At 40.8% G+C, this 24,302-nt stretch overlaps 1 protein-coding gene across 4 annotated transcripts in view; it reads right to left on the reverse strand.

The window, feature by feature from the left end:
- Positions 1-17,319: 17,319 nt before the first annotated feature.
- Positions 17,320-24,302, reverse strand: part of EDAR (ectodysplasin A receptor) — a 107,431-nt gene continuing 100,448 nt past the window's right edge. For all 4 annotated transcript variants that reach the window (XM_064572698.1, XM_045885310.3, XM_064572697.1 and 1 more), the window contains one exon: positions 17,320-20,037. In XM_064572698.1, the coding sequence (XP_064428768.1) occupies positions 19,715-20,037 (323 nt within the window). In that variant the 3' untranslated portion in view covers positions 17,320-19,714. The remainder of the gene's footprint in view (positions 20,038-24,302) is intronic.

Below are 24,302 nucleotides of genomic sequence, written 5' to 3' on the forward strand. Positions count from 1 at the left end.
TTACTCATGGTGTATCCAGGGCCCCTTTATTTTGTGTGAAACTTGGTAATTACTTAGATTTGTATCTTTCTTTACCTCTTTATCTCAGAATACTTAATCGTGTTGGATTATTTATTCTGTTCCAGTTTTTCCTTTTTTTTTTTTTTTTTTAAAGATTTTATTTATTTATTTGACAGAGAGAGAGAGTACAGGCTGGGGGAGCAGCAGGAAGAGAGAGAAGCAGGCTTCCGCTGAGCAGAGAGCCTGACATGGGGCTCGATCCCAGGACCCCAGGATCATGACCTGAGTTGAAGGCAGACGCTTAACCGACTGAGCCACCCAAGCACCCCTGTTCCAGTTTTTCTAGTTTGTTTTTGTTTTGAAATATTTATATATTTTAGGTCTTATCTCTATTTTTTCATAACTTTTTTTTCTCTCTCATCTTTGTCCTCTCTTTATCCTTTTCTTCTCTGTTCTTGGAGAGCTTTACAAGTTTTCTCTTCAGGGCTCATTCAGTGAGTGTTCCAGTGCATCATTTCTTTTTTTTAAAAGATTTTATTCATTTATTTATTTGAGAGAGAGAGGGCAAGCATGAGCAAGGGGAGGGGCAGAGAGGGAGGAGAGGGAGAGAATCGCAAGAGGATGAGCGCAGAGCCCAACTCGGGGATTGATCTCATGACCCCGAGATCACGACCTGAGCCGAAACCAAGAGCTGGATGCTCAGCCACCCAGGTGCCACCCAAGCAATCATTTCTGAGTCACAGTTTATTTCTCTAGACAATAGAGGGTGGGTTGCACAGCTGGGGAGAGGTTTGTAATTGGAGGCCTTCTGGGGGCGGGCAGTGTTCAATCTCATGACAGGGGAGGCAGTTATGCAGACATTCACTTGATAATGTATGAACCTATGCATTTACATGGTGGGCACTTTTGTGCATGTGTTATATTCACACAAAAGGTTTTGTTTAAATAAAGAAAATGAGAGAAATGATGGTATTTCACAGGATTGTTGTGAAAAGTAAAGGCAAGGAAAGCCCCGGGTGGACAAGAAGCAGTGCTGTGCAGGTGGAACAGTGCATGAGAGCAAGCCCGTCACTTTTACCACGGTAACTGGTGCCCAGAGACATCACAGGCCCACAGGACAGCAGCAGAATGTGTGCAAGATGCAGAGTTGGCATCCCTCCGATGGATGTACACTGATCTCAGATCCTTTCCTGTGCCAGCGAAGGGTTGTCAGGGTTGGGAATTCTTCAGAAGCAGAAGCTCCTGGAAAGGTGTTACTGGTCAAAGCCATGTGCTTTATTTCTCTCTCTTGTCTTTACCTATTCAAACCTTCCCCCCATTGTGGACCCATCTGCTGTGTCAGCAGAGATGAAACCCCCAATCTCTTCCTCCAACCTCCTCTGTCCACTCGCACCCTCCATCTCATGCCATCCTCCTTACCCCTCTGATGCCACATGCCACATGATGTTCCTCTCTTCTCAGGTCTCCTTTCCCCTCTCGCCATCTCTTCCTAACCTCCTTATTCCCTCAGTTCTTGAACGCCTAAGCTGACCTGGCCAGGCACCGAGAGGTGAGCATCTAAAGGATGCCAGTCCCTGCAGTTGACAAGTCATGCGCAGACCTGGAGAGCTGAAAGATGTGAGGTTGGGGTTCAAGGGTGGTGCAGTTGGAGCTTGGCTAAGAAAGAGCCTTTATCAAGCTAGAACTCATTACTGAATTCAGTTGTGCTCAGTTCTGTTTTTTATTTTTACCTGTATTTTTTTTAAGATTTATTAATTTATTTTCAGAGAGGGAGGGGACAGAGGGAGAGAATTTCGTGACCCTGAGATCATGACCTGAGCCGAAACCAAGAGTTGGATGCTCAACCGACTGAGCCACCCAGACGCCCCTAACCTGTATTTCATTTCAGTGTGGATTCAACCCATCCCTTCCATTTCACAAATCTGAAGGCTTTAGATGTATGTAGAGGAAGTTAGGAGATAGCTTTAAATCCACGAAATTTGCCCAAGTAATAGTTCGTATCACAAGGTCTACATGTACTTTTTCAAAGCTCTAGATTTGCTCTAGGGGCAAATCTGTAGCCCCTAGCTGAGAGGAGGCCAAACTGGAAGAAGTGCCAGTGACTGCATTATGGGTCCTTGAGGTGAGGTGGACATCAGGCACCAGAACATCCACTGTTTACTGAGCCCTTACCTGGCACTGGGCCAAGTCCTTTTCAGATACGACCTTTCCAATCATGAGCACAGTGTCCAAGTTCAGTCCTTGTACCATCCCTACCACATAGATGAAGAGATGAAGGTACAGAGAGGTTAAATGTAACCTCTCCCTAAGGTCACACAGCCAGTAGTGGCAGGGCTGGGATGGGCCCTGGCCCCTGCTAACCCCTCCCCTGGGCCTGGGAGGCTGGGCGGTGTGGGCTTCCTGCTGAGTGTGGCCAGCAGGGAGCATCGTCAGGAGGTGGGAGGGCCTTTATCGCTGCCCTCCTTCCTGCAGTGTCCCTGAGGCCAAGGGAATCTCTGTCTGGCAGCCCCTGTGCCCAGCACGCTCTGGCTCCAGGGTCTGGTAACAGCTGCCTCCCCTGCCCCTTCTGGTTTCCTTAGACCCCATTCCTCTCTTTGTAAGCGAGTCCTTCATCAATCACCCACCTTGAGTGTGGCATCTGCTTTCTGCCAGGAGCCTGACCGATTCACCAGCTTCACTCTGAAATCATGTGAAGTTGCAAGCCACTTAAGTTCCCTGGGCCTAACAGGGATGATGATGCCTGGCCTCCCTTGCTGTGAATGTTGAAGAAAATAACAGGTGGAAAGGCACTTTGGAAAACAAATGATGTGTGCTAGCAATGAAATTCTGCAATGCACACAATGGGCATTTAATACATAACCTGACTTGAATTAGAACATCTTTTGTGAGAAAAAATGAGCCTCTGAGATGCTGAGTACGTTTCTATTCTGAAGAGCCCGATAAAAGCAAAATAGAGGAAAGAATATTGCGGAAGAGAACAAGAGTAAAGGAGATCTTTGTTTTGTTTTTTGTTTTCTTTGGTGGCAGTGCTGTTGTATTTAAAAAGCTTCTTTCCTTAGGACCCTATGGTAAAGCTACACAAAATAAAAACGTTGGAAAGTTGAGGCCTGTTGCATCCAAGGTGATGGTCTTGGCTGAGAAGCAAGGTAAACACGCCGCAGCTGTCCTAGCCGGTCCCCTCCGGGCGAGTGTGTGCCAGAGGGCATCTCCCGGCCCTGGCCGGCTAGAACTCGCCTCAGCTGCCGTGGAGGTCTTCAAGCTGGGGAGGGCCACTTGGCCTTTTTCTTTCTTTCAAAAGCCAGGCAGCCGTGAGTCCAAGCATGCCACCCCTGGGTGCAGGCACAGGAATGGAAGGTGTGCCTGCCAAGCCAAACTCCCTCATTTGAAAAACCTTTGCTCCGTGGCCAGGTGTTTCAGCACCTCCCCACTCCCTGTCAGCAGAGGCTTCTGGAATTTCCCTGTCTGTAGAATGAGAACATCTACACCAATATTCCTTCCCAAGCAGCTAATTGGAATACAGCCAACAAAAACCTCTGCAGAGGACTGAAGGTGAGAGAAGCAGGATTATGATTTTGCGGGTGTAGTTTACTCATCAGTGTCTCCTTTCTGGGGAATCTGATGGCAGCTCAGGCCTCCAGGCTTTCTCCCTGTTCACTCCACCAGTGCTTGACTCCTGAAGATGAAGTTGTGCTCCGACATTTTATTGTTTGGGAACCAAAGGCATTTTTAAAAATTATTGCTAAGAAATTGCTGTTAAAGTGTTATATATGTTTTCAACAAGTAGGCTTTAAATCTCATATAAAGAACAAAACTTTATGGCTCCTCAAGCAGTTTTTCTTTATTTAGATGTGTCTTGTTTTCCAACTGAATAATGAGAGGTGACCTGTACACATCAAAAATTTTGAACAGTTGTCTAACTGCATTTTGTATGGACAACTGTCCTGTTTTCTTGGGGAAAATGTTCTGAGTGAGGATAACTTTGTGTCTGATGTAGGCTGTTCCCCATCGGGTTTTCTAAACTGAAAGGTTAAGTGGAGATGGATTTCTGATGAATAGCCAGCTCGGGGTAGAGGAATTCAGTGAACACAGCTACCATTAGCCCATACCCACTCTCCTGTTCTGCCTTCCCAAGAGAATTCTGAGTTGATTGAGGGTAATGGTTTACTTAAAAGACTCAGCGTCCCAGATTGCCTTGCTGTTAGGATGGCTGGTGACTCACCTGATGATGAAATGAAGTAGCTAGCAGGCTTCCAGGACAGCTACTGCGACTGCCGCCCACCCCCCAGTCCCCAACATCCTGCCTGGGTAGTGGCCTCTAAACTTGATGCAGAGCATAAACACAGGGGGAACCTAAGTTGCTGCCATTCTAACAGGTGTGAGGTGATATCTCATGGTGGCTTTGATTTGAATTTCCCTGATGATTAGTGATGTTGGGCACCTTTTCATGTACCTGTTGGCTATCTGTGTGTCTTCTTTGGAAAAATATCTGTTCAGATACTCTATTTTTTTTTAATTTTAATTTTTTTACTGAGGATGTTGTTCTTTGCGGGTTTTAGATTTTTTCTGAAAGTAATCTCTACATCCAACTCACGAACCCAAGATCAAGAGTCGCACACTCTACCGACTGAGCCAGCCAGGTGCCCCCCTCTGCCTATTTTTTAATTAGATTGGGGTTTTTGTTTGTTTGTTTTTTTGGTGTTTTTTGTTTTTGCTATTAGGTTTGTGAGATTATCTCTTTAATGTATATAGATTTTGTAAAAAGTATATCTCACTTGACTTTCCAACTTGGAATTTTGGAGTTAATGGTTTTAATACTTTCTAAGTACAACTTTTACCTTATCAGTCTGGTAATTTAAATATATCTATAATCATTTCCCTTACAACAATGTCCCATCTGCTCCATTTTATCCTTGAAATATATTAATGAAATACATTAGACTGAGACAGTCCTCTAGACTGGAGATTTAGCCTAAGTAAATAACTTCAAAGAAGGAATATATGTTAAAATTGTTTCTGGCAACATAAATTTGTAATAGAAAAAAAATCCCTAGAAACATGTTATATATCTAAGTGTAATAGAGCATAAAGCTTGATGGTTTACTTGAGGAAGTATTATGCAAACAATCACATAATAAATTCAACAACTGCCTACATGCATGGGAAAAGTTAAATGAAGTAGCATTAAGTGAAAAACAAAAACAAAAACAAAAACACCCTACGGTATTGTATATTTACTGTGGATCCAGCTCCATACCAATTGCTGCGTTAAGAGAGGAGGCATGGGTCTCCATTTTTTGGTATAGCAAGTGCCTGCCAACAACAGCGGCACAGGCACTCAGCCGTGTTTCGGAGAGCCTGGCACTTGGAAGACCCAACCCTGGTGGAGAAGGTTCAGAGCTGAGCCACAAATCTAATTACATAGGTGGGAGCTTGGATTTATAAAGACTTAGTGAGAATTAAGTACGTTTAGTTTGGCTCAGTTACACATCTGCATGTCTCTAAACCCATGTACTCTCAAAGAGAGGGTCAGAGCTTTGGAATAATGCAGAAAAACAAAGATGTTCAGTAAGGATCAAGAGCTCCCTAGAACTTGACAGTTCTGACTGCGGAGGGAGCTCTGGGGCAGCGGTGCTCGGAACAGGACGGACGGACTATGTTGAGCCATGTGCAGGGAGCAGCAGTTCGGCTTCCGGTCCTCAGAGCCCCCAGTGGTGCTGCCAAGAGTAATCTCTGTGATGGAGATGGGGACGGCTCCGGCTGTGGCGTGCAGCCCCGTGGAAGCGACATTTCCGGTCTTTGATAGAACTTTCCCACTTCATTAAAGAGAGGGAGCAGCGGCCACTGGCCAATGTCCTAAGTAAGACCCAAATAACCTTTAGATGGCTGTACTTTAAGATGGTGAGTGTGGAGAAGGTAAGCCGGCTTTGCCCATCCCCTCAGGGTGTGCTCTCCCCTTTGGGCACCATCAGGTTCGAATGTGGATCATCCTTCATGTCACAAGTAAAGAACAGGGTTTTTTACTAGTGTGTGTGTGTGTACATGTAAATGGCTGTGTAATTGTTCTTCTTCCTGCTTTATTTGACATTAATAAGGACCACACGAGCTGTTAATGACATTAAAGAAATTCTTAACGCATAGTCAATTCTCCTGGAGATCAGTTCTTCATAATTGGGTCGGAGGCCACACAGAACTTGTGAGGGGTTTACATTTTAAACGCTCCAACTAACATCAAGAGGGAGTTTGGGTAATTTTCTTAAACCAGTCCTGAAGGGTTCACGGCATAAAAGGCCTACAGGCACCTTTCATTTGAACTCTAGATGTAATGCAATCTTTGCGGGTTTTGATGTACTAAAGTTTTTAAGTACTGTCTTTTATCTGTATTATACACCAAACTTTGAATTGCAGATGAATTGTAAGACATTTGCTTTGTTCTGAGATAGCACCATCACTTCGCATTAGTTATCTCTGCTGTTCAGGTCGATTGCTTTCAAAACCAATCCAAGAACCAGCTCTTAGTTTCACTGATCTTTCTTGGTCTTTTAGTCTCTATTGCATTTATTTCCCCTCTGGTCTTGTTATTTCCTTCCTTCCACCAACTGTCAGCTTGGCTCTTCTTTTTCTAGTTTCTTGAGCTGTAAAGGTAGGTTGTTTATTTGAGACTTTTCTTGTCTCTTGAAGTAGATATTTACTGCTATGAATTTCCCTTTCAGATCTGATTTTGCTGCATCCCATTGATTTGGGTATGTTCCATTTCTGTTTTCATTTGTCTCGAGGTGTTTTTTGATTTCCCTTTGGATTTATTCTTTGATTCACTGGTTATTCAGTAGCATGTTGTTTAATCTCCACATATTTGTGAGTTTTCCAGTTTTCTCTGTCTGTAAGTTTTATACCATGGTGGTCAGAAAAGATGCTTGATATGATTTCAGTGCTCTTAAATTTATTAAAACTCGTTTTGTGGCCTAACATGATCTATCTCAAAAATGTTCCATATGCACTTGAGGAAAATATGTGTTCTGTTGCTTTTGGGTGGAATATTCTATATATATCTGTTAAGTCCATACGGTCTGTGTCATTTAAGGCTGATGTGTCCTTATTGATTTTCTGCCTGGATGATCCATTCATTGATATAGGTGGACTGTTAAGGTCTCCTATTATTATACTACTGTCTGTTTCTTCCTTTACATCTGTTAATATTTGCTTTATGTACTTAGGTGCTCCGTTGGGGCATAGATATTTACAAATGTTATATCCTCTTGTTAGATTGATCACTTCTTTGTCTCTTAATACAGTCTTTTTTTTTAAGATTTTATTTATTTATTAGAGAGAGAGAACACAAGTGAGAGAAGGGACAGAGGGAGAGAGAGAATCTCAAGCAGACTCCCCACTGAACATGGAGCCCAAGGGGCTTGATCCCAGGACCTTGGGATCAAGACCTGAGCTGAAGTCAGACACTTAACTGACTGAGCCACCCAGGAGCCCCCAATACAGTCTTTGTTTTAACATCTATTTTTGTCTAATAGAAATATAGCTACCCCAGCTTTCTTTTGGTTTCCATTTGCATGGAGTATCTTTCTTTAACCCTTCACTTTCAGTCCATGTGTGTCCAAAGTGTGTCTCCTGTAGGCAGCATATAGATGGGTTTGTTTTTTTAATCACTCAGCCATCTGTGTCTTTTGATTGGAGAATTGGTCCATTTACATTTATATTTAAAGTAATTATCGATAGGTATGTGCTTATTGCCATTTTGTTAATTGTTTTTCTAGCTGTTTTTGTAGTTCCTCTCTGTTCCTTTCTTCTTCTCTTGCTCTCTTCATTTGTGATTTCATGACTCTCTTTAGTGGTATCTTTTGTGTATTTAGATTTTTGCTTCGTGGTTACTATGAGGCTTATATATAACAACTTATATCTGTAACAGTCTATTTTAGGTTGATAACAACTTAAGTTTGATTCCATTCTAAAGCTAAACATTTTTAGTCTCCCCTCCCTCATTTTGTGTATTTGATGTGACATTGTACATCTTTTTATCTTGTGTATCTCTTAACAAATTATTGTAATCATAGTTATTTTTACTACTTTGTCTTTGAATCTTCATCCTAGCTTTATTTTTTAAATTATTTATTTATTTATTTATTTTTTAGAGAGAGAGAGAGAGTGTGTGAGTGGATAAGGAGGGCCAGAGGGAGAAAGTATCTCAAGCCTGATGTGGGGCTTGATCTCACGCTCCTGAGACCATCACCTGAGCTGAAATCAAGAGTCTGAGCTCTCAACCAACTGAGCCACACAGGAGCCCCCATCTTAGCTTCATAAGTAATTAAGTCACTACCTTTACTATATATTTACTTTTCCTGTGAGACTTATTCATTCATAAATGTTCTTGCTAATAATTAGCACCCTTTCTCCTTTCAGCTTGAAGAAGTCCATTTAACATTTCTTAAAAGATCAATTTAATGGTGATGAACTTCTTTAGCTTTTGCTTGTCTGGAAAACTCTTTATCTCTCCTTCAATTCTGAATGATAACTTGGCTGGGTAGAGTATTCTTGGTTGGAAGTTTTCTCTTTCAGCAGTTTGAATATATCATGCCACTCTCTCTGGCATGCAAAGTTTTTGCTAAAAAATCTGCCATAGTCTTATGGGGTTCTCCTGTATGTAACAAGTTGTTTTACTCTTGTTTATTCTTTTGATATTCTCTCCTTGTCCTTAACTTTGACATTTTAATTATAATGTGTCTTGACGTGAGTTTTTTTTAGTTCCTCTTATTTGAAACTCTCTGGGATTCTTGGATCTGGATGTGTGTTTCTTTCCCCAGGTTAGGGAGTTTTAAGCCATTATTTCTTCAAATAAGATTTCTGCCCCCCTTTTCTCTGTCTTCTCCTGCTAGAACCCCTATAATATGAATGTTCATCTGTTTGATGTTATCCTATAAATCCCTTAAGCTATTTCACATTTTTTCATATTTTTTTCTTTTTGCTGTTCTGATTGGGTGAGTTCCACAGCCTTGCTTATAGATGACTGATCCTTTCTTCTGCTTCATCTAAGCTGTTGTTGAACCCCTTCAGTGTAATTTTCAGTTTAATTATTGTATTCTTCAGTTCTGTGACTTCTATTTCATATTTCTTATAGTTTCCATCCCTTTATTGAATCCTCACTATATTCATCTATTCTTCTTCCCAGTCTGGTGGACATATTTATGACATTTACTTTGAACTCATTATCAGGCAAGTTATCTTCATTTCATTAAGTTTTTTTCTGAAGTTTTATCTAGTTCTTTTAGTTAGAACATATCCCTCTATTTTTTCATTTTGTTTGATTCTCTGTGTTGGTTTCTATGAAACCACCACCTCTCCCAATCTTGAAGGAGTGGCCTCCTGTAAGAGATGAAATTTGTAATTCAACACTACTCCAGGTCTTAGTCATCTCTCAAAACTTTGTGCTTGTCAAGCAACCTATTATGTTTTTAATAGCTCCCAGTAGATGAGGATGTACCAAGACCTGTCAGTATCCCGAAGTGGAGAATCTCAGCACCTAGATTCAGGCTGACTGGAAACCAGATATCCAGGTAGAAGCTCTTAAAAGTATGAAAATATATACAGTCCTGAGGGGCCACAAGCATAAGCCCCCCATCAAGAGGCATCTTTTAGGTGAAGCTGCAACAGTTGGAGCAGCAGACATACATAAAGGCTCCCTTCTGGAAGATACCAGTACTTTGGAGTATGGCAAAGGGAAAATGTGAAGATGCTGCCTGCCAATTCCGTGCCTGGAGTGTGTTCTAGCAGGCTCCTGTGTGTGTGTGTTAAATCAGATGTCTGCCCCTCCAGCCGAGGTTTTAGTATAAGCAGATGAGCCCCCTTCACTTTAAGTCTGGACACAATTGTGTGCCTCAGCGAGGCCCTGGAGTGGGTGAGTCTGAGTGCATGGGCCCTTTAAGAGCTGTTTCTCAGATCACTACCTTCTTGTGGGTCTCAGGATGTGAGCTCTATTGGCTTTCAGAATTAGACGTTTTGTGGGCTTGTCTCTCAAGTGTATGTCTTAAAAGTTGGAGTGACTGATGTGAGGTTTGAACTCTTCATGCCTCAGAGAGAAGCTCTGGGTTTTGAGTACACGCCCAGTTGTGGTTTGCTGTGCCAGGGTCTGGTTTATGGTGAAATTTTATCCCAGGCTCCCCTACCTGCTTTGATGTGGTTTTCTTCTCATTTGCCCAATGTGTAGTCACCACTAAGCCCCTTTAGATATTTTGAGAGGAAATTGTTCCATATGTAGCTTTAGACCCAGTGTGTCTGTGGGAGGACATGAATTCAGGATCTTCTATGTCACCATCTTGAATCCTTCAGATGAACCTAAGAGCTGATTCTTTGAAAAGGTAAACAAAGGTAACAAACCTTTAGCTACACTCACCAAGAAAAAAAGAGAGGGCACTCAAATAAATATAATCAGAAATGAAAGAGATGCTACAACTGATACCATAGAAATACAAAGACTCCTAAGAGACTTCTATAAACAATTACATGCCAACAATTTGCACAACCTAGAAGTGGAAAAATTCCTAGAAACGTAGAGCCTACCAAAAATGAATCATAATGAAATAGAAAATCTGAACTAGAAAGGAGATTGATCAGTAGTCAAAAACTGCTCAATAGGGTGCCTGGGTGGCTCAGCCATTAAGCGTCTGCCTTCGGCTCAGGTCATGATCCCAGGGTTCTGCAATCGAGCCCCACATCAGACTCCCTCCTCAGCGGGAAGTCTGCTTCTCCCTCTCCCACTCCCCCTGCTTGTGTTCCCTCTCTCGCTGTCTCTCTCTCTGTCAAATAAATAAATAAATAAAATCTTAAAAAAAAAACAAAACTGCACAACAAGTAAAATTCAGGACCAGATAGCATCACTGGTAAATTCTAGAATGCATTCAAAAAAGAATTAATACCACTCATTTTCAAACTCTTCAAAAAAAATGCAAGAGGGGGAAACTCTTCCAAACACATTTTATGAGGCCAGCATTAGGCCAACCCTGATACCAAGACCAGACAAGGATACTACAAACAAAATTATAGGTCAATATCCCTAATGAGCATAGATGAAAAAATCTTCAACAAAATATTAGCAAACTGAATTTTAACAATACATTAAAAGGATCTTACACCATGATCAAGTGGGATTTATTCCAGGGATATAAGGATGGTTCAACATCAGCATATCAGTCAATGTAATATACCACATTGACACAATTAAGGATAAAAATCATATGATCATCTCAACAGATACAGAAAAACCAGTTGACAAAATTCAGCATCCATTTGTGATAGAAAGTGGGTATAGGCAGGAACGTACCTCAACATAATAAAGGCCATAAATGACAGGCCACAGCTAACCTCATACTCAATAGTGAAAAGCTGAAAGTTTTTCCTCTAAAATCAGAAACAAGACAAAGATGTCCATTCTTACTACTTTTATTCAGCATAGTATTGGAAGTCCTAGCCAGAGAAATTTGATAAAAAATAAATAAAGGGCATCCAAACTGGAAAAGAAACAAAACTGTCACTATTTGCGGATGACATGATACTGTATATAGAAAACCCTTAAGACCCCATTAAAAAACTGTTAGAACTAATAAATTCAGTGAAGTTGTAGGATACAAAAATCAATACACAAAAATCTATTGCATTCCTTTACACTAATAATGAAGTAGCAGAAAGAGAAATTAAGAAAATAATCTCTTTTACAATTATACCAAAAAGAATAAAATACCTAGGAATAAACTTTTTTAAAGTTTTTATTTAAATTCCTGTTAGTTAACATATAGTGTAACATTAGTTTCAGGTATACAATATAGTGATTCAACACTTCCATACAACACCCAGTGTTCATCACAAGTGCACTCCTTAATTCTCATCTATTTAACCCATCTCCCCACCCCCCTCCCCTATGGTAACCATCAGTTTGTTCTCTATAGTCAAGAGTCTGTTTCTTGGTTTGCTTCTCTCTCTCTTCTTTTCCCCATTTGCTCTTTTGTTTCTTAAATTCCTCATATGAGTGAAATCATATGGTATTTGTCTTTCTCTGACTGACTGATTTTGCTTAGCATAATACTCTCTAGTTCCATCCACATAATTGCAAATGGCAAGGTTTCATTTTTTTGATGGTTGAGTAGTGTTCCATTGTATATATATACCACATCTTCCTTACCTATTCATCAGTTGATGGATATTTGGATTCTTTCCATTATTTGGCTATTGTAGATAATGCTGCTATAAACATCAAGGTGCATGTATCCCTTCAAATTAGTATTTGTATTTTTTGGGTAAATACCTAGTAGTGCAATTGCTGGGTTGTATGGTATTTCTATTTTTAACTTTTTGAGGAACCTCCATACTGTTTTCCAGAGTGGCTGTACCAGTTTGCATTCCACCAACAGTGTAAGAGGGTACCCTTTCTCCATATCCTTGCCAACACCTGTTGTTTCTTGTGTTGTTGATTTTAGCCATTCTGATAGGTGTGAGGTATCTCATCATGGTTTTGATTTGTATTTCCCTGATGATGAATAATGTTGAGCATCTTTTCATGTGTCTGTTAGCCATCTGTGTATCTTCTTTGGGAAAATGTCTATTCATGTCTTCTGCCCATTTTTAATTGGATTATATTTTTCTGGGTGTTGAGTTTGATAAGTTCTTTATAGATTTTGGATACTAGCCCTTTATCTGATAGGTCATTTGCAAATATATTCTTCCATTCTGAAGGTTGCCTTTTAGTTTTGTTGATTGTTTCCTTCACTGTGCAGAAGCTTTTTATTTTGATATAGTCCCAATAGTTTATGTTTACTTTTGTTTCCCTTGCCTCAGGAGACATATCTAGAAAGAAGTTGCTACAGCCAATGTCAAATAAGTTACTGCCTGTGTTCTCTAGAATTTTAATGGCTTCCTGTCTCACATTTAGGTCTTTCATCCATTTTGATTTTATTTCTGTGTATAGTGTAAGAAAGTGGTCCAGTTTCATTCTTCCGCATGTTGCTGTCCAGTTTTCCCAACACCGTTTGTTGAAGACACTATCTTTTTCCCATTGGAAATTCTTTCCTGCTTTGTTGAAGATCAATTGACCATATAGTTGTGGGTTCATTTCTGGGTTTTCTGTTCTGTTCTATTGATACATGTCTATTTTTGTGCCAGTACCATACTGTTTTGGTTACTATAGCTTTGTAATATAACTTGAAGTCCAGAATTGTGATGCTTCAGCCTGCCTGCCTGCCCGCCTGCCTGCCTGCCTTCCTTCCTTTCTTTCTTTCTTTTAGATTTATTTCTTTATTTTAGGGAGAGGGAGAGAGAAAGGGGGGGGGGGAAGAAGGAGATGGAGAGAGAATCCCAAGCAGATTCTGTGCTGAGCAAGTAGCCCAACATGGGGCTTGATCTAACAATCCCAAGATCATGACCCAAGCCAAAACTGAGAGTCAGACACTCAACTGACTATGTCACCCAGGTGCCTCCCAGTTTTGCTTTGCTTTTTCAAGATTGCTTTGGCTGTTTGGGGTCTTTTGTAGTTCCATACAAATTTTAGGATTGTTTGTTCTAGTTCTGTGAAAAATGCTGGTGGTATTTTGATAGAGATTGCATTAAATATGTAGATTGCTTTGGGTAGTATAGATATTTTAACAATATTTATTCTTCCAAAGCATGAGCATAGAATGTTTTTTCTTTTTTTTTTTTTTTTTTTGTCATCTTCAGTTTCTTTCATAAGCATTCTATAGTTTTCAGAGTACAGATCTTTTACCTCTTTTGTTATTCCTAGGTATCTTATGGTTTTTGATGCAATTGTAAAGGGGATTGATTCCTTGATTTCTCTTTCTGTTGCTTCATTATTGGTGTATAGAAATGCAACAGACTTCTGTATGTTGATCTTGTATCCAGCAACTTTTTAAGAGATTGTTATTTATTTAAGTAATCTCTACACCCAGTGTGGGGCTCAAACTCATGACCCTGAGATCAAGAGTCTAACTGAGCCAGCCAGGCGCCCCTGTATCCTGGGCCTTTACTGATTTTGTGTATCAGTTCTAGCAGCTTTTTGGTGGAGTCCTTCATGTTTTCTATATGGAGTATCATGTCATCTGCAAATAGTGAAAGTTTGACTTCTTCCTTCAGATTTGGATGCATTTCATTTCTTTTTGTAGTCCAGTTGCTGTGGCTAGGACTTCCAGTACTATGTAAAATAACAGTGGTGAGAGTGGACGTCCCTGTCTTGTTCCTGACTGTAGTGGAAAAGCTCTTAGTTTTTCCCCATTAGGATGATATTAGCTGTGGGTTTTTCATATAGTTAATATAGGTTGAATACCCAGGAATAAATTTAACAAAGGAAGTGAAAGACTTGCATATTGAAAAATACAAGACATTAATGAAAGAGATTGAAGAGGACACAAATAAATGTAAAGATATTCTGTACTCAGAGATTAGAAGAATTAATATTATTAAAATGTCTATACTACCTTAAGCAATCTACAGATTCAATGCAATCCCTATCAGTATTACAATGGTATTTTTCAGAGAAATAGAATAAAAAGTCTAAACTTTGTATGAAACCACAAAAGACCTTGAATAGCCAAAGCATTGTACAAGTGTACTGTATGATCTCATTTTTTATGTGTAATCTAAAAAACCCCAACCCAACTCCAAGAGTTGAGAGTGGGAGTGGGGGTGGGAGGAATGGGTGAATCAACTGTTTTTGTCTCTTTGTTTTTTTAGTTTAAATAAATTGAAGGGAAATTAAAAAAAAAATCCAACCTCTGAATTAGAAGAGGCCCCTTCCACCCCTCTTCCTGTCACATGCTATTAATCAAGGTGGAGGGGCTCCAGGGCCTGGAGACATAGTCCTCCTCCAGGTGTGGGGTCACTGGTGCTTGCTCTTGGGGGTCCCTTCACATCACCACCACAGATAGCAGAAATCTGTGTGCCAGTATCTTCTCTGGTTACACTGACTGCCTCTTCTCTCCTGCACTGACATTTTCCCTTGTACTAATCATTTTGTAATCATGATCATCTTTCGTACCTGAATTCCATTTGGAAAGTTCTTTGCAGTGAGTTTACTAGTTTCTATGCCCTTCAAGATTAAATAACAATGTAATGATAGCTAACACTTACTGAACATTTTCATGTGCCAGATGGAGTACTTTATTATGTGATTCCCACAATTCTAAAAACAGCATAATACTGTAAATCCCTATTTACAGATGAGAAAACTGAAGCATAGAGAAAGGACTCAAAACTGCCTTTAAAAGAGTCCCACGCAGGTGATTATGAGTGAATAGGAACATTTTACCCTCAGTGAAGTTGTTATCCTGTATGAGTGATGCTGATAAGCACTAAGAAAACAAGGAAGAACAGAACATGAATAATCTGTTTCATTGGAGTTACTATGTAACTTTTAGTTTGAGTAACAAGCCAGGCTCAGGTTATTCTCAGAAAAATGGTTTTAAGCCTTCTCTCAATTTTCACCCTCTGGTTATATCTCTACAAGTTTTTAAAAAATGAAATACCTACAAAACTTGAACTTCTCATGAGGTCTCTTTGCAGCAGAATGTGTAGCTGACCCTCAAAAATGTTTTTTTAATGCAAACAGTGTTTGTGCTGTTTCCAGATTTTCCTGGTCCATAAAGCATTCCAACACATAGGAAGGAGTACCAGGATTTTAGCTTTTTACTAAAAATGCAAGATGTCTGTGAAGGGCCCCAAATGAATTGAGTGGAGCAGCAAATGTTCCACACAAAGCCAACAACTCACTTAAGCTTCTAAAAGTCATCCTTGTTGCCAAAGTGAACAATTCACTAGCAATATTTGGGGAAGAAAAGTGTAAGCAGAGCCCTGAATAAAGAGATACCCTCTAATCCTAACTGGGTTCTCATGAGACTCTGCCACATCCCCCTGGACCATTGAGACTGGAGGTGGAGGAGAGCAAAACTCGTGTGTCCCAGTCAGGGTTGGGGGGCAGGTGGTCTACCGAAGTCCTGGCTGGTGAGCACTGCAGCCCAGCTGTCCATCCTTTCTTCATAGTTCCCAGCACGAAGGCAGTCACTGCTTAGTTTACATGTATTCACACCACCAAACAGCCCCCTCTGAAAGTATGCTTTGACAGAACACTTCCTCTGAGGATGTTACATTGTCATAGTGCACTGTCACTTACATACTTATTGTGGTGGGCAGACCAATGGCTCCTCAAAAACATTTACCCTCTAACCTTTACAATTTGTGACTATGTGACCTTACATGGCAAAAGGACTTTGCGGAGGTGATTAAGGATCTTGAGATGGAGAGATGATTCTGGATTACCTGGGTGGGCCCCATGTGATCACAAGCGAAAAGAGAGGGAAGCAGGAGGGTGTCAGGGAAGGACATGGACAAGGGAAGCAGAGGTTGGAGACACAGGATTGCTGGCCTGGAAGATGGAAGGGATCCATGAGCCAAGGAATACGGACAGACGCTAGAAGTTAGAACAGGCAAGAAAACAGATTTTCTTCTATAATCTCCATAAGGAACACAACTCCGTTCAAACTTTGACTTTAGGCCTTCTGACCTCCAGAACTGTAAGACCATAAATTCTGTTGCTTTAAACCACTAGGTTTGTGGTGATTTGTTACTGCAGCCATAGGAAACAAATATACCTGTGGACATTTGCATTGTCTGCCCTAATATTTTACCTTTTGTGATTTGCCTTTGTTCTTCATAGAGTTAGGGTGGGGTCTATTTTCCTACCTTTGATTCTGGGTTGGCCATATGATTTCCTTTGGCCAAAAGAATGAGCTAGAAGTGATGATGTGCCAGTTCTGGGTGTAGGCCTGACGAAACTGTGTGTGTCTGCTCATTATTGCTCCTCTGTCATTGCCATGTTGGAGGCATGCCTAGCCTAGATGATGGTCTGAGGCCAAGGATGGGGGACAATGGAACAGAGCAACCCCAGTGAGAGTATCCTAACAGACAGAGGCCCCAGATGAGCCATATCCAACTGAGCCCAACTCAGGTCAGCTGAGATCCTTACTGACCTCTGAACTGTAATAATATATTGTTGCTTTAAGCCACTGAATTTTGGGTATTTTGGGATTACACAGCAGTAGCTAAGTGATATAGTGACAGCAACTTGGAAAGCAAGGCTCCAGGTGTTTTTTAATACAATCTCAGTGTAATGTTTGCTTCTGTCAAGCACATGGCCCAGGCCATAAAAATGGAGGCAATTCATTTAGGCTGGTCACAATCTTGCAGTCTCACGGCAGTTTACATGGGCACAGAGTAATCAGAGGCTTCTCCACTCACCTACCTCCTCCCTCCCTCCACCCCCAGAAAGAACTCACACTGGAGCAGTCTGTAGATCTTTTTATTAGTTTATTGAAATTGTAAAATATAATAAGTTATATATACAAAATTAGACAAAACTATTGACATTTAAGACTTCACTGGCTAGGGCCCATAGCTCTTAGCTTCGGGTGCTCCCTAAATGTTTTTAAGTATAGCAAAATAATGACTGTCTCCGTACAAAATGGCAGGGTAGAAATCCCAGAGGGTCAGTGATAATCATTATGGTCTCATTGATTTGAATTCCATAATGTAGGCTAAAGTCCATCAAAATAAACTGTTCTTGGATTTGTTTCCAAATAAGTAAATGACAAAAGAATGTTTAGCTCCATAAGGACTAGCTCCCTAAAAGTTGAGAGTTGAGGGTCACTGAAACATGGTTGTGATGCTGGCTGGACCTCTGACCCCATGAAGTGAGGCAAAGCTCCGGGCCTGGGAACAGCCACCCCTGCTCCTTCATTGAAAATGTTGTTCTTGAGAAACTGCAGGCTGTCTCCCTGGAATGGCATGCTCATCAGATGTGACATTTGCAGCCAATTCAGGGGGAGACTCTCATCATCATTATCACAAAACAGGAGAAAGGAGCACCATAGGATTTCAAAGAGGAATTGAAAGGAGAATTAAATTTTGCCATGGAGTATTTAGCTTGCAGGATATACCAAATAGGTTCTGAAAAACAGCAGCAAACAGACACTGCAAATGATGATATTAAATATTCAGGACCTAATTATGATCCTATCACAGTATGTTCTACATTCATTGGTGGGAAATTGCTTGTTGGCTCTAAACATATGACTGATTTCCTCCCCCCAAAGCATTTGCTCAGTCATGTGACTTGTAATTTTAAAAACATAGCTTTGTAAGTCAGAGACTGGTTTTAATTTAGTAATAACCCATAGTCAGATCTGTCATTAGGAAGCTCAGCAGTGAACTCTAAATTAACCCCCGGGTATGATCACTACCCTGGCTCCCACGCTCTTGGCAACTGCAGGTGTAGTAAGAGGATTTGCCAAGAACAATGCCAGTGTATTACTTTATCTCTAAACGTGTGTCAAACAACTACAGTTACTCTGAGTTTTTCTGCTTAAAAGCATGTCTCATTTAACTTGATGACTCAAAGTGTTCATTTGGATGTGTACCTCAAAGGCCTGGCATTTCCTGCAGCCCTACTTTCCTATTGCCCACCTGAACTGTACTTACCCTGATTACAGAGCACAGGCTAACCTCTCCTTTGCAGAAGAGAAACTAAAGCCTGGGAGGGAGAAGAAAATGGCCCACGTTGGCACAACTAGAACCAGGTCCCTGGATTCTAAGCCCAGGCCCTCCCTGTGCTGTGAGACCCCACGTTCCTTGACTGGTTCAGAAGCTCTCATGCCACAAGGCTCATCCACAAGTCTCAGATGCTCAAAATCTACAGTTATGCATGGCTGAACTCTTAGGAAGTCACCATTTCTCTTTATACATAGAGCGGACCACTCATTTCTGTTTGAAGCAAAAACAGGCTGACCCATCATTTAAATGGATTGTGTTCTTGAGCATTGCTGCCCACAAAAGGGTCAAACCTGACTAAGGATGAGAGTGGAAAGCAATTCATGTGTAATACAAAACCACCAGGTGGCAGGCCTGGAATTCATGCAGTAGGTGAAACCGGCCACTGACTAGACACAGGTCTACTTAACTGGACAAACACACACCTTCTATGTCAGGACAGAAGGCAGGCCACAGAGTTAACTCTTCCATTAGTGACTGAAAGGGCTGTAGGAGTACAGATGGCTTCAAGAACAGGCAAAGGTATCCCAATGAAGCCACCCAGGATATCCATAGACAAGTACTGGCCCTGACACTACATGGAGTGGGACGTCTGCCTTTTGTAGCCATGTCACCAGGCTTTCAAGTTGCTTTCTTCATGGGGCTGCCCTCCTTCATCACCCATGGGGAGCCATCTCCCCCCTCAGAACTTCTATTACGTTGTCTTACCATCCCCTCACCCAGACTCTTTGATGTCCTCTAGCAAGGTGGTTTGTAAACACATCTTCTCTCTCTCCCTAGGTTGTAAATTCCTTAAAGACAGGGACCAGATTCTTCACCTCTGTCATCCTCACGTTGTTTGGTTCATCTGAGCACCCAACAACATCCCTTGAATGAGTTCATGAATAAATATTCATCCTGCCTGATGAGGTACAGGTGGGGAGCTGGGAGTATCCCAGCTTTAATCTTTTATCTTTGATTAGATTGGAAGTCGGGCCTCATTTCCTCTTGTTCCTGGGAACAACCTAAGGCAAAGCCTGGTGACAGGAGAAAAAGCCTCGATTCTTGGCAGTCTGTTGGCAGCACTCACAGCTCCAGAGCCCTCGTTAGATCCTTGGTGCCTCCCAGGGAGGACAGCCCACAGGCAGCCTCCTCAGGCTGTCATGGGTGGCTGGGAGGCAAGGGGCACAAGCCCGGCCCACTCCAGAATGTCCGCACACAAGGACTCCACGGCATCTAGCCGCTCGATCTGCACCAGTTTTGTGAGCAGCTCTGGAATGCTATAGCCTGCCGTGCTGATGCGGTCAAAGAGCTGCATGCCATCTGTCATGCCCCCAATCTCATCCCTCTTCAGTCCAAAGCTCTCGGCAAGGTGGCGCCATGTTTTCACAACGGCCTTCTCGGAGTTGTACGTGGAGCTGAGCATTCGGCTCGTCTTCTCAAGACAGTCAAATGGCAGCTCTGTGGGGCTGAGACCTGCAGAGACGAAGGGCCACGTCAGACACTGTGAATGGCAGGTAACAGAAGCTCAACACCATTAAAAATTATTTTTAAAACCTTTTTTTCAATTGTAAAATAAAACACAGATGCAGAAAACCACACAAGATAAATGCATAGCTTGAGGTGAACTACACCCAGGACTTTGCCAGCCACATGAGAAGCATAAGTACACTAACCCTAATAATAGCCCCTCTCCTCCTGGGAAAATAGCTGCCACACTGGCTGTTAGAGTAATCCCCTCAAGACCACTGTCAGCAGTCACTGAAGTCTTGAGTATGGGCTACCCTTAGTTGGGCGACCCTGCTTCCCCTGGAGCCGGGCTGAGCAGGGAGTCAAAGGAACAGTATCACATCCCTTTATGGGGATAGCAATCACCTTTACGAAAGGTGCTTTCAAAGACAGCCTGAAGTTGGTGCTACTTGAGCCAAGTCACTGCCACCTGATGGTTCTCAGCCTTCCCTGTACATTAGACTCACCTGAGAGCATTTGAAAAAAAAAAAATTGATGCATTTTCACTTTTGCTTTTCCCTATTCTTCCTGGTAAGTACAGCTAAAAACCCTGGATGCTATGTACAAAGCAAACATAAGGAGACCTGTGGAGAGAAAAGACAGACTGGTAGGGATCTTGGGAGTTGAGCAATGATACGGTGCTGAGTTCCTTGGTTTCCTCCTGCCTCATTATCCCAGACATGGAGCTGAAGAGTCCAGCAACCCAGAAACACCAATAACAAACAAAAATAGCCCCAACAGAGACCTGCTCTCTCTAGCTAAAGCACTAGGAAAAGAGAAGCTCAGCAAGAAGAAAACATTTAGACAACTGCTTTGTTACAGCCAAACACCACAGAGAAAACTCTGGCCCCACCCCCACTAAGGCCAGCAAAGGCTGAATGGGAGCTTGATGTCCACCCTCAGTAGGCTGTAACACTGCACCAGTTGTCAGGGAAGGTCAAATTGAGAGCCTGTCTACTCCAGTGGTATCAATGGAGAATACATAGAGAAACAGATTCCCACCCCACCCCCCTGCCCTCAACAAAAAGAAGCCACTACTTGGGTGTCAATGAAGGGTGAATGGGAAGCTAGACATCTATCTCCACAGAGGTATCAGAGGAAACCAGCTACAACAGAAGGTTTAAATAAGATCCAGAGTCTCATAACATGACATAAACCTTCCAGTTTCAATAGAAACCCACTCAGCATACCAAGAACTAAGCAGATCTCAAATGTTCTTAATTTTATTTTTGAAAATATTTCCAAAAAGGGGAAAGAATGTGAGGCAAGTCAGCCAAATCCTCTGTTGATGGCTAGGAAGATCTCAAATGAATGAAAAAAGACAAGACCAAAGATAACAGATCTGATAAGTATTTTTATTTTTTTTATTCTTTATTTTTATTTCTTTTTTTTAAAGATTTTATTTATTTATTCATGAGAGACAGAGATGAGAGATAGAGAGGCAGAGGGAGAAGCAGGCTCCCAAGGAGCAGGGAGCCCGTTGCAGGACTTGATCCCAGGACTCTGGGATCATGACCTGAGCCGAAGGCAGACACTTAACCATCTGAGCCACCCAGGTGCCCCTGATATGTATTTTTAAAAAGCCATGATAAAAATGCTTCAACAAATAATTACACACATGCTTGAAACAAATGAAAAAATAGAAAGACTTCGCAAAAAATAGAAAATATAAAAAAGAACCAAGTGGCAATGTTAGAACTACAGAAAGACAATAATTGAGATAAAAAGCTGAATAGATATGCTCAATGCAGAATATAGAGGAAAGAATTAGTTAACTGGATAATAGAATTGAAATTACTTATCTGAACAACAGATATAAAATAAACTGAAAAACACAGAGTCCCAAGGACCTGTGAGGCTAAAACAAAAGATCTCACATTTGTGTCATGGAGGCCAGGAAAGGAGAGAGAGGGTATGGATGGAAAAGGAAATAATGGCTGAAAATTTCCCAAACTTGAAAGAGACATAAGACTACAGATTTAAGAAGCTGAGAAAACTCCAAACAGGATACACCCAAAGAAATTCACATCAAAATACATCATAAATTCTTGAAAACTAAAGACAAGTCTTGAAAGCAGCAAGAAAAAATCAACACCTTACCTACCGCAGAAAAGCAATTAGAACAGCAGTGGATTTTTCATCAGAAACCTGGAGACCAAAGGAACATGGCACAATATTTTCAACTACAGAAAGGAAATAACTGTCAACACAGTGTCCCACACCCAGTGAAAATACCCTTCAGGAATGAAGGGGAAATCAAGGCATTCTCAGGATGAAGGAAAACTAAGAATCTGTCACTAACAGAACTACCTTAAAAGAATGACTAAAAGAAGTCTCTAAACAGAAAGGAAAGGATAAAGAAGGAATCTTGGAACATCAGAAAAGAGCATAGTAAGCAAAAATATTGGTAAACATCATAGCTTTCCTTCTCCTTTTAGGTTTTCTGAATTACGTTTGCTAGTTGAAGCAACTGATGTGGTTCTAAATATATGTAGAAGAAATATTTAAGACAACTATAAACAGAAAGGACATAAAGGGAAGTTTTTTATACTTCATTCAAACTAGTAAAAGGATGATCTCAGTGGACTATGATGAGCTCTATATATTTACCGAGAGAGAGGTTGAGAGATGAAGAAACTACTAAAATAGCTATGGAAAAAGCTATGTACTCAGAACACATAAAATACATCACTCAAAAAAAACATCAAAATGGATTTCCAAAATATGTTCAAGTGACCCAAAGGAAAGCAGGAAAAAGAAAACAGAGAAAATGAAAAACAGAGACAAAAAAGAATAAACAAAAAATAAAATAGCAATCTTAAATGCTAACATATCAATAGCTACATTAAATGTAAATGATTTAAGTATCAATTAAAAAACAGAGCTTGACGGAATGGACTAAAAAAATGGCCCAATTATATGCTGTCTACAAGAAGCTAATGTCCAATATAATGATATAGGCAGGTTGAAAGTACAAGAATGGAAAAAGATATACCATGTAAACACTAATAAAAGGAAAGCAGAAGTGGCTATTACATCAGACAGAGTAGACTTCAGAATAAAGGAAATTGCCAGAGACCGAGGAACATTATATAATGATAAAAGGGTCAATCCACTGTGAAGATATAGCAATCCTAAATCTATATGCATCAAACAACAGAGCTCTAAAATATGTGAAGCAAAAACTGAAGAACTGAAAGGAGAAATAGACAAAGTCACAATTACAGTTGGAGACTTCAACAACTTTCCCTCAGTAACTGATAGAACAATTGGTAGGAAATCAGCAAGAATATAGAACTCAATATCACCATCAACCAACAAAATCCAATCAACATTTATAGAATACTCCACTCAACAATAACAGAATACACATTCTCTTCAAATGTAGGCCTTAAATCTCAGCAAAAGAATGAGAAGAATTGAAACTGTATACAGAGTGTATTTGCCTACCACAATGGAATTAAACTATAAATCAAAAACAACGATAATAGGAAAATCTTCACACACTTGAAAACTAAACAACACACTTTTTTGGGGGGACAGGGATTAAATTTGATTTATTACATTTATTTCTCCATGGAGTTAATGCATTTAAAGACATAGTTTACTTTTCAAATGGAGAGACATTGTTTTCAGAGACCTTTATTAGATTCCTGCCTGATCCCTTGACATTCCTTTAGAAGAAAATTGTATATGGGGGTGGAGGGAGAAAATATGTGTGGGTCCTCTTCTTTCTGGAAGGTTCCAGAACCAATGGCTGTTGGTGCTTCCCATGCAGGGAAGAGTGACCAGCAGTCACTTCCTGCTCTGTGTCCTGCCTCCTGCAATGAGGAAAGCCACTGGCACTGGGAATAACTCCATAGTGCTGGCCTTCACACTGCCAAATAATCCATGGGTCAAAGAAGAAATCTCAAAGGAAGTTTTAAAAATGAAGGAAAATAAAAATACAACATAGCAAAGTTTGTAGGACACAGCTAAAGCAATACTGAGAGAGATGTTTATATCACAAATACATACATTATAAAAGAAGGAAAATCTAAGCTCCCATCTCAAGCATCCAGGAAAAGATAGCAAAATAAAATCAAAATTACAGGAGGAAGGATAGAGTAAAGAGCAGTCATCAATAAAAGTGAAAAAGGAAAAACAATAGAGAGAAACATGAAAAGAGCTGGTTCTTTGAAAAGATCAATAAAATGGACAAATATAAGATTGATAAAGAAAAAATGAAGAAA

The sequence above is a fragment of the Mirounga angustirostris genome, unplaced genomic scaffold (genome assembly GCF_029215605.1).
Source record: "Mirounga angustirostris isolate CCGP_5_RB_7025 unplaced genomic scaffold, mMirAng1.0.hap1 SCAF_10, whole genome shotgun sequence".
In the NCBI taxonomy this organism is placed as follows: domain Eukaryota; kingdom Metazoa; phylum Chordata; class Mammalia; order Carnivora; family Phocidae; genus Mirounga; species Mirounga angustirostris.